Source organism: Phyllostomus hastatus, unplaced genomic scaffold (assembly GCF_019186645.2).
Source record: "Phyllostomus hastatus isolate PE091 unplaced genomic scaffold, TTU_PhHast_1.1 phas_scaffold_1066, whole genome shotgun sequence".
NCBI classification, from domain to species: Eukaryota; Metazoa; Chordata; class Mammalia; order Chiroptera; family Phyllostomidae; genus Phyllostomus; species Phyllostomus hastatus.
The window spans coordinates 8,453,485-8,464,741 of record NW_025334004.1 but is presented as its reverse complement, the minus strand read 5'-3'; the positions used below and the strand labels follow the sequence as shown (position 1 = coordinate 8,464,741).

The 11,257-nt window shown below is 39.2% G+C and overlaps 1 protein-coding gene and 1 pseudogene across 1 annotated transcript; both read right to left on the bottom strand.

Annotated features, from left to right (window-relative positions):
- Positions 1 to 1,842: 1,842 nt before the first annotated feature.
- On the bottom strand, positions 1,843 to 2,611 carry LOC123829144 (annotated as a pseudogene).
- Positions 2,612 to 8,003: 5,392 nt separating this feature from the next.
- Positions 8,004 to 10,298, bottom strand: LOC123829028 (cytochrome P450 2C18-like). The gene is made up of 3 exons (XM_045854512.1): positions 10,131 to 10,298; positions 8,311 to 8,477; positions 8,004 to 8,139 (listed from the first exon to the last, which is right to left on the bottom strand). Exons 1-3 carry the CDS (start codon positions 10,296 to 10,298, stop codon positions 8,004 to 8,006), a joined length of 471 nt encoding a protein of 156 aa, XP_045710468.1.
- Positions 10,299 to 11,257: the final 959 nt, after the last annotated feature.

Sequence of the window (11,257 nt, the reverse complement as noted above, 5' to 3'; positions counted from 1 at the left end):
CCCTTCATTTCAAAAACAGAATTTATCAATGTGTTAAGTAGAAAGGGTAAATTTATAGAAAAACTACTTCACACATTAACTAAACCTGTAAAGGAAACCTTTTTAAAAAATAGTTTCTTTAATTATTTCTAAAGAGAGGGGATGGAAAGGAGAAAGAGAGGGAGAGAAACATCAATGTGTGGTTGCCCCTTGAGCGCCTCCTACTGGGGATGTGGCTCTCTACCCAAACGTCTCCCCTGCCTGGGAATTGATCCAGCAACTCTTTGGTTCACCAGCCAGCACTCAATCCACTGAGCCACACCAGCCAGGGCATAAAAAACTAATAATATACAGAACTAAAATGAATCCATGTAGAGTTTTAAAAATTACTACTTTGCTCTTGTTCTTCCTTATTAATATATTTTCCTAATTTATATTCAAAATGATGCTTTCCTGATATATAACATATAAAGCAAGGTTATTTCTATCAGTAATCTCTGATTAATGATCAAAATGATCAGCAGCTTATTAGGGGCAGGGAAACTTAAGGTATAATCCTACAGAGAAGCAAAGCTAACTATGTAATGAAGAATAATCACAATGTTCTCCAAGTAGAAATGTGTTACTTTAAAATAACAGGCTGCCTAGTTAATTCATACAGTAGGGACACCAGAATGAGGCGGAAAATAACAGGTGGGACTAAACAAGCTAAATTGCTAAGAAGATAATCTACCTTGCCTGCAGTTTCCTTTTGATTTCTTATGAATAGTAAATTTAATGAAAGACTACTCATTCCTAGTGCAGAGTCAAGAAGAATAAAATGGAAAAACTTGTCCCTCACTATGTTCCACTGACGTCTAACCTATGAAAATGAGAAGAAATGCAGGGAAAACTATACTTCCACCTCAAATGATTGAAAGACAATCATAGTTTAAAACAATCTTTATGAGTATTATTTCCTTGTAACAGAATGGTCTGAAAAGGAAGAAAGCAGGTAGCTATTTTAAGCTCTATATAAATCAAATCATTTACTCATGTAATATTCTTCAGTTATCTCTAAAGTATAGAAACATTTCCTTTTTAATCTTCCAAAATCCCATGCCAAAAGGCGAAGTCTCATAGCACAGATGTATGCCAATAAAACTGGGACCAAAGTCTAACTTACTCCTCTATAAATTTATTAGACACACACTAATAAATATCAATGAATCAATTATATACTAAACATGACCTTATCTTTCACATATATTGAGGTGGAATGGGAGGTACTGGATCAAAAGTACTTAAAAGTTATTAATTCTTTTTCTAGAGATTCCTTGAACTCCACTTTCACCATTTTGCACTAATTTACACAGGACACATTACCATTTTCCATGTAATATTCAACTTTCCAGTTAAGAAATCAAGTTAAGAAACTGGTCAACAGTGAAATGAGATGCACCAGGAAAAAAGCCAACCTGCTGAAGAGGATAACAGAGGGGAAAGACAGAAGGATCAGGGTCCTTAATGATGTACTTTAGTTATTATAATGATTCTAGAACCATATACGTTCATATTTCTTGCCATAGTGATAATTAAATGTCTTTGTTTTTCAAAACAAGAAATGAAGAGAGTGAGAAAGAGTGAGAAAATGGAGAAGAGGAGAGGAGAGAAGAGGGGAGGGGAGGGGAGGAGAGTAGAGAAAACAGAAGAGAAACTGGTCATAAAATTTTATATAGGATTTTTTTTAAAAGTATTTTTTCTTGGAACTAAAATAGTTAAAAACTTAGGTTATCTAAAGAGACCTGTATGTATATGTAGTTACAAAGATACACAAGGCTCAAGTATCTGGAATCATTTCACTCCATCTTGTCTTCAGCAAGATCACAAATTACTCAAAAATTCTTTGACCTTTACAACCCAGACTGTTATGTTTGGTCTTAGTCTTCAATAACATCCAGTGTTAAGACAGGTACTTCTTGTAGGTCATCAAACGTGGTTTTCAGTATTCTATACAGGAGACAGCTTTCATGCTTATAGTGAAGCTTCTCTAAATACTCAAGAGGAATGCCTTGCTCTTCATTTCTTCCCCATATATGTATTCTATTCAAGTATTTGTCTGGAGTGGTTTGAGGATAAATGATTCCACCTGGTTCAAGGCTTTGGCTGAACTAGTTATTCACCCATTCATGCCAGTCTTGGTAAATTGTCCACTCTGTTTCATTCATACAATCACACTCATACAAATTAGATGTCAAAAATATACCTGTCACCATTCAAAAAATAATACAGGTTTCTCCACATCTTTGAGCTTGCCATTGAGAGGCAAGCTGAGCTCATATTCCACCCAGGTAGGCATACGACTGGAAGGTAAAAGGCCATTGCCCAGGTTCCTCCTACACCATCTGAAGAACACTCCCACCACTTCTCTGAGATGTTGTCAATTCCTGAAACTCATTGTAGTACTTTGAACATTGCACCATCTGGCAACAGGTTCAGGAACCACTTCCTAATCCTCGCAGACCTGTTTAAGGGTATTCACAAATGTTCCCTTCCCTGCAGTGATGTTCCCATCAATGGAAATTTTCTTGATGCAGGTTCCCTCAGAGCTGGTTGCTAGAGATGGGCAGTTTCTCTTGAGTGGGGTGGCCATACTCCTCTAGTGGAAGTCCGAGCACTTTGGACAGGGAGGGCTGGGAAGTGGCCACAAGTACTTGCACCACCACCACAGTCACCAACCTGCAGGCAGGATTCTGGCTCTAGCACTTCTTAGGCTGTGCCCACAGTACATCTAGGTGAACCTGTGGCCAGGCAACCACCAGCCCAGCAGGGAAAGCATGCCCCTAGGTCTCTGCAGTTAATGAGAGCTTTTACCCCCCAGAAATCCTGCCATTTGTGACAACATGCATGAATCTTGTGGGCATTATGCCAAGTGAAATAAGTCAGATAGAGACAAATACTGTGGATATCACCTACATGTGGAATCAAATAAAGATGAAATTGTAGAAACAGAGCATAGAAGAGTGGTTACTACGGGCTGGTGGGTAGGGAAATGGGGAGATGTTGGCCAAAGAGTACAAACTTCCAGTTAGATGGTGAATAATTTCTGGGTATCTAAGGCACAACATTGTTATTATAGATGATGAACTGCAGTATATAGTTGAAAGCTCCTAAGAGAGTAGATCTTAAATGTTTTCCCAGGAAATGGTAATTATGTGACCTAATGGAGGTGTTAGACAACATTATGGTGATAATCATATTGTAATATATAAGTATATCAAATCAACACATTGTATACATTACACTTACACAGTGTTACATATCAACTATATCTCCATAAAGCTAGGGGGAATATTGAGTGTAGACCACATCCTTTCAGGTTTTTTCTTAACCTGGATATATGCATTCCATATAGCTCAACCTTCTGTTTTATCTGACTGTGATCCTATGGGAGCTATTTTGCCAGTCTGTAAATTATCGATAACTTATAGCAATGCAAAATAATACTTGTCTCTAGACATGCAAACTGTATTTTGTCCATCAGAGATTCCATTGACTTTCCTACCTAGTTTTGCCTTCATTTGCATTCACATCAACATTCCTTTGCTCTAAATTGGTTTGTACCTTTTGACCATTCTCTTTTAAACTGGCTGTAACACTTTGTTACACCCTTGTTACAACTGGTTATAATACCTTGTTACAACTGTTTATAACGGATTTCCAAACAATGAGTTAAATAATACCTTTAACTTGTGCTTATTTAAAAATGAAGATATATTAATGGTCAGCAAGTATATGAAATGATGCTCAATGTTACTATCATTAGAAAACACAAATCAAAATCATCCTAAAATCTGTTAGGATATCCATTACTAAAAGGGAAGGAAGGAAGGAAGGAAGGAAGGAAGGAAGGAAGGAAGGAAGGAAGGAAGGAAGGAAGGAAGGAAGGAAGGAAGGAAGGAAGGAAAATAGAAAGGAAGGGAGAGTTGAATAGATAAGAGTGAGGGAGACAGGGAAGAAAGAAAGAAAAAAGAAACAAAACAAGTATTGGTGAGGGTGGGAAGAATTGAACCCTTGTACACAGTTAGTTAAATGTAAAATAGGGCAGCTACTCCAGTAAACAGTATGGAGGTGCCCCCTCCAAAATCAGAAATGAAATTACCATTAAGACCCAGCAATCCCATTTCCGAGTATTTGCTCAATAAAACTGAAACAGGGTCTCTAAGATATATTTGCATTCATTGTAGCATTATTCACACAGCCAAGAGGTGGGAAAAAATGTAGATGTCCATCAATGATAAATGGATAAAGAAAATTGATAAATACATACACTAGAACATTATTCAAACATTTAAAAAGACAGAAATCTTGTCATATACTACAATACGTATGTCCGGTTCAACCACTTTCCCCCCTAATCTGCAACATCCTTCCCTTTGGAGTAATTAGCAACATTCTTTCCTTTGTTATCTGTAAAAGGTAATCCTTTGCAGTGAACCTGTGCATAATAAATGAGGGCTACACTCCATGTAATGTACCCAGAGAAGCAATAAAAGCTTGTACAGGCAGGGACTGAGCTCTCTGGCCCTCTCTCTCTGAGAGTGGCCATGCTGCCCCTTTTTCTCCACAGGACTTCTTGTTGTCCATGTGTATTTGTTCTCTAGCAGCCACAACATACCCAGATCCTGCCAGCCAGGATCCACCACAAACATGGATTAACCTTGAGGACATTATTTCAAGTGAACTAAGCTGATCATAAATGGACACATAATGCATGAAGTATCAAAAGTAGTCAAATTCATAGAAGCAGAAAGTAGAATATTGGCTGCCAGGGCCTGGGGGAGGGGAAAACAGTCACAGTTCAATGTGCACAGAGTTTTAGTTATATAAGATGAAAAGTGCTAGAAACCTGCTGTTATAGTAAACGACACTGTGATGTACACTTAATAATTTGTTGAGAGTAGATCTCATGTTATATGTTTTTGTACTTTATTTTTATTGTTGACACTGTTCCAAATGTCCCCATCCCCCCCTTTCCCATTTCTCCCAGCCCACACTTCCCCTTTCCTGTGGCCATCACCCCACTGTTGTCTGTGTATATGTATCATGCATATGTGTTCTTTGGCTAATCCCTTCACCTTCTTTGATCTGGTGCCCCCATGCCCTCCTAGTTGATAGCTGTCAGTCTGTTCCATCTATCCATGCCTCTGTTTCTGTTTTGCTTGTCAGTTTATTTTCTTCATTAAATTCCACATATATGTGACATCATATGATATTTGTCTTTTTCTGACTGGCTTATTTCATTTAGCATAATAATCTCCAGGTCCATCCATGATGTCACAAAATGGAAGATTTAGCCCTGGCTGGCATAGCTCAGTGGATTGAGCACTGGATGCGAACCAAAGCATCATAGGTTCGATTCCCAGTCAGGGCACATGCCTGGGTTGCAGGCCACAGCCCCCAGCAGCCGCACATTGATGTTTCTCTCTCTCTCTCTTTCTCCCTTCCTTCCCTCTCTAAAAATAAATAAATAAAATATTTTTTAAAAATGGAAGATATCATTCTTTTCTATGGCTCCATAGTATTCCATTGTGTAACTGTACCATGCTTTTATCCATTCATCTACTGATGGGTACTTGGGTTGTTTCCAGATTTGGCTATTGTAACAATGTAATGAACATAGGGGTATATATGTTCTTTCAAATTAGTGTTTTGGAATTCTTAGAATATATTCTTAGAAGCTGGATTCCTGGGCCAACAGCAGGTCCATTTTTAATTTTTGGAGGAAACTCCATACTGTATTCCACAGCGGCTGCACCAGTCTGCATTCCTACCAACAGTGCATAAGGTTCCCTTTGCTTCACAGTCACACCAGAAATTGTCGTTTTTAATTTACTGGTGATAGCCATTCTGACAAGTATGAGGTGATATCTCATTGTGGTTTTAATTTGAATCTCTTTGATGATGGTGGTGTTGAGCATCTTTTCATATGTCTACTGGCCATCTGCATGTCCTCTTTGGAAAAGAGTCTATTCAGGTCCTTTGCCCATTTAATAGTTTTTTGGTCTTCCTGGTGTTGAGTTGTATAATATTTTGGAAATTAACCCTTTATCAGATGTATCATTAGCAAGTATATTCTCCCATATAGTGAGGTCCTTTTCATTTTGTCTGTCATATCTTTTTTTTTTAAAAGATTTTATTTATTTATTTTTAGAGAGGGAAGGGAGGAAGTGAGAGAGAGAGAGAGAGAGAGAGAGAGAGAGGGAGAGAGAGAGAGAGAAACATCAATGTGCGGTCGCTGGGGGCCATGGCCTGCAACCCAGGCATGTACCCTGGCTGAGAATCGAACCTGGGACACTTTGGTTCCCAGCCCACGCTCAATCCACTGAGCTACGCCAGCCAGGGCTATGTCCGTCATTTCTTTAACTGTGCAAAACCTTTTTAGTTTATTGTAGTCCTACGTCTTTGTTTTTTCCTTTGTTTCCCTTGCCCTAGGACTCATATTGGCAAAAATATTGTTACAAGAGTGTCTGAAGTTTTACTACTATGTTTTCTTCTAGGATTTTTATGGTTTCACACTTGACATTTAAGTCTTTTATTCATTTTGAATGTGTTCTTCTGTATGTGGTTTTTACTATAAATGTTATTTAAAGCATGGGGAGGAGATGGAAGGGCATGGAATAAAAGGAAACGTATAGTTAGTGTCTTCTAGACCAGGCTCCATGGAACATTACAGGGCTGTGAGCTTTAAAGCAACTTTTATTGTAGCCTGATCGGTAGAGGATAATTTGAAAATCCTTGGGGATTTCTTTGTCTGTATGCAATTCACAGGTGAAACATGATTTTCAGTTTTTCCTTTCACTTAATGTGGAAAAAAGTATTTAAAAACAAGGTAATTTGTAATCCAAGCTATAAATCAAAGTCATTTTGACAAGCAGTTTATAGGTATTACAACTGGTCATGGAAGGCAAATAATTGCCATTACTTGTTACCAAAATCCAGTAAAGTTGGGGCAAAGTTTAGCAAACTGAAAACAGAGCCATACTCCACTTACAGAAGGCAGGGTAAGGAGTTGTTCATAATGGTGGAAATTTAGTTAAATAAAACATCATATAACTTCATATTTGTGTATTTTAAGGAATTATAATGTAGCATGTATTCAATATACATAAATCAATACAGTAAATAGTGGGTAACAAAAAATAATTAATGTTCATGTATTGAAAATACTGCTGCCTTTAAAAGACATTTTCTTTATTTATTTTAATACAGGGAATGGAGGAAGAAATGGAGGAAAAAATCAATGTGTGGTTGCCTCTCACATGCCCCCTACGGACTTGGGCTCTAACCCAGGCTTGTGCCATGACTGAAAATGGATCTGGAGACCCTTCAGTTCACAGGACGGCACTCAATCCACTGAGCCACCTGGCCAGGGAAAACTGTGCTGTCTTTACAGAGAAATCACAATTGATGATAATTTCATGAAGACATGCCTAAGCAATGAAAACCATAGATGGCATCATTATCATCCAGAACTAAAGGCCTGGACTCTGAAAGCAATTCTCAGAGATGTCTGAGAATTTGCCTGTGTTTGTGTAGAGCTGAGCACACAAACACAGGCAAATTTAATGAAAGCACACATCACTTGTTACATGCTCCATGATGATGTGGTGAGGCATTCTCACCTTTCCACCTGACAAGTACCATCTGGTGAAAGGCCCTAGAATAAATAACCCATGTTTATGCTATAGGAAAGACAATGTTCTCTAACTTTTTCAATAAAGGTCTCAAAATTATTCCATGTGATTTCTGATTCCAAAACAATCAAACCATGTTCAAGAGAAAACTGGATTAAATGACCCTTTCTACCCACAATGTTTGCACAATCGCAGGTATACACGAAAGGAGCATAAACACACAACCCTCCTTCACATGGGGGCTGACACCACCATCCTTAGAAAAGATTTGACTGCCCCTGAAATGTTTCCAAGGACGTCACTAAGGAACACAACAGTCTGTTAAGATCAGAGTTATACTGTATATAATCACCCACCATTGGTTTTCCTGGCTTCCTCTTGAACATGGTCCTCAATACTCCTCTTGACCATCCCCAAATTCTGCGGGGTTATGAGGGAGAAGCGCCGCATCTCTTTCCATCCATTTCCAGTGCTGAAAACGACTCTTACCAGGAGGGGAAACAGAAACTGACATGCAGGTGCTAGTAAAGAGGAGGAATCTGACACCTGGCAGCCACATGTGTGGGCCAAGGTCTGCTGAAGAGATATTCAAATTCCTGTTGTCTATCCTCTCCACCCTCATTATATTACTGAACATATATGGGCACACAGGCACCTACCTTGTCCTTTATTAGCTTTTTCAACCACTGGGACACTTCCTCTGCCAGAGAACTCCTCCTCCCGATCAATCAGGGCATCCTTCACTGCCTCATATCCATGCAGCACCACAGTGGGCCTCCTGCCAAAGTACACAGTGAACACCTGGCTGTAGACTTTGGAGAGCTGGCAAATGGAAAGGAGATGCACATATTAGCAAAAGGAGTCCCCATTTGACAATATATTATGCCTGATTCAAAATGATATTATCCTGATTTTATGTTTTTCTTCTGGGACACAGCCTAACATATTTTTTAAATTAATACATACATATGAGGGTGATTGTGAATAGCAGCCACTTACATGCCCACAAATGGCCTGGGTAATTTGTACAAATGTTACAATTAAACCTCAAAGCAGGATCATCAGCAGGTTCATATGCTGCTGCTACAAAAATGGAAACTGATGTCATAGAATTCTAATTCATTGTCAGCATCTCCTAGCTACTATGTAGAAGACCGAAATTTGAACCTCTTCCTATTCAGCCTCTGATCCATGAGCAATTTATCAATCTGCAACGATCATCATAGGACCAATACTCAGCTGACTACATCAGGATCAGTGGTAGAGCCCATGTCATCAGAATTCTGATTCCATAGCCCTGTGATGAATATGAGAAATTTATGCTTTCAGAAAATATCCTGGATGATTCTGATGCCCAGCCTGGTTTGTGATCCACTGGCATTACTAACACAAAGGAATGTTGTGTGGTGCCAGCACCACAGAGGCAGCGCTGGCACCAATGGCATCTCATGGATGGACAATTTTGTGCTGGCTGTGGCCAAAGAGTCCTGTTCCCAGGAAACTGATCCCAATAACGTTTCTTTCATTCACTCATACTGTTCCTAATTCCAGAGTTTTTCCTTGACATCGGGCACAATTTGCTTACTCAGAGAAGTGCACTTTTTATGGCTATTCTGAACAAAACACATCATTTACAGAGATCACTTCTTTTTAACTTAAATGTGTTAGGGTAATATTAGTGTAGGGAAAATGAAGTCAGCCAGGCTCCCTCACTCAGATGTCAGGGCAACTATGACTTAGCAATGTTCATATTGTCATATAACCTTGAGTATGGATTTGCATGCTCAGAATCAAACTCATATAATATCTTGGCACTCTGCCAGCTTTGTGTGCATTTAGTATATAAGGGAGTCAGGAGTGTCCCCGGCATGACACATGACTTGTGGCTTGCGTGGATCTCCCCATCTCAGAATAAAGGCATGTCAGATATCCCAATGGCTCCACGAATTTTCTTCTGTCTGCCCGAATCCCTTGTGAACCCGCCCCGCCTCAAGTGCTTGCAAGACAATTGGTTAATAAAATTATACAGGATTCAAATATACAACTCTATGATACATCATCTGTATATTGCATTGTGTGCCCAGCACTCAAAGTCAAGTATTTTTTCAGATGACTTCTTGAATGAAATCTCTAATCAAAAACACTTTCCTTACCATTTACCTCCAGCTAAAAAAACTTAGCAAATGATGGGGAAACAAGAAAGGGCAATAGATTTCCTTTCTTTTGCTACTTTATTATTTTGAGTCTGGCATAGAGAGACCTAGTGTACTTCACTCACTAATGCATTATTTTATTTCACCACTCTTGTTGATGAGAAACCAAAAATAATAATCATGGTATTTACAATGACATATATAATAGTTTTTAACATATTATGGTTTATTTAAATGTATTTTAAGAAATAAATTTTATTTAGAAATAGATGTTAATTTACTTACCTTTTGCAAACTGCTGGAGGAAGTAAAACATAATCACATGCCTTAAGGATTGACTAATGTTCTTTGCATCCAACTGTAGCATATTTCCAATAATTGGCAGAGGTGTGGGGCCCGGTGGAAGTTTCCCTTTTCCAGAGCTCTGTTTCCACAATGAAAGGAGAAGCAAACAGGAGAGACAGAGCACCAGGCCCATGACTGGGCCCATTGCAGCTGTCTCTTCTTACTGTGTCAAATGGGAGCTTAAAATCCAAATATTTATAACACTCCCTGCTACTGAGCATGTGCCTCTTTGACTCCAAGGATGAATAATTAGCTAGATCTATTTATTTTGACCTTTATTTCTCAAAAGCGCCATCCTGGAAGTTCTGGGTTAACAGATTTGGGATAGAGTCAGATACTGTCATTAAAAAAAAGTTGTTGATTGAGAACCAGCGAAGTAAATGTTTTTATCAAAAACTTGCTCAAATTCCAGTCAAGATGGTGGTGTAAATCAACATGGTTTGCCTTCTTGCACAACTATAGCAAAAATCACAGCTAAAATACAAAACAACTTTTACCCAGAAACATCAGAAAATAAAGCTGTATGAAAGTCTGACAACCAAGGAGTTAAAGAAGTCACATTAATCCAGACAGGAAGGAGGGGCATAGACGAGGACACATGGGTTGGATGGTCCCACACCTATGTGTGGTAGATAACAATCAGGAGGGATACCTCAGGAGTGAGAGATACCAGCCCCACACCAGACCACCCTGCTCAAGGGTTCAATACCAGTAAGATACGTCCCATAACTTCTACCTGTATAACCAGTGGGGGTTAGGGTGGCAGACAACACTGAGGGGTTCTCAGGCATCACATTTTAAAGGACCCAAAACACATTTAGGACTTATGGAGATTCACTCCCTTTTGGCTCCAGCACTGGAGTAGAACGCCAGGAAGAAAACCAGTAGGACATGGGGGAAAACTGAAGTGTCTGGCATCAGGTCAATGCCAGGGGATAGCTTCCTCCTGGAAAAAAACCCAGAGGTCAGACAATGGCCATTGTCCCTTTACTGAGCCCTCCTTCACACATAGCCACAGAGGACAGACACCATATCCAAGACTCCATCAACCTGGTTCACACAAGATGCCCTGCACTGACGATTACCTAAGGCTTCCTCCATCCC

What these genes read in the sequence shown, in the direction of transcription:
- LOC123829028 (XM_045854512.1), bottom strand. Translation starts at nt 10,298, where the DNA reads ATGGGCCCAGTCATGGGCCTGGTGCTCTGTCTCTCCTGTTTGCTTCTC. An exon ending in TTAGTCAATCCTTAAGGCAT is followed by an intron (nt 8,478 to 10,130) that starts GTGATTATGTTT and finishes TCCATTTGCCAG; the next exon opens with CTCTCCAAAGTCTACAGCCA. An exon ending in GCTAATAAAGGACAAGGTAG is followed by an intron (nt 8,140 to 8,310) that starts GTGCCTGTGTGC and finishes CCTCCTGGTAAG; the next exon opens with AGTCGTTTTCAGCACTGGAA.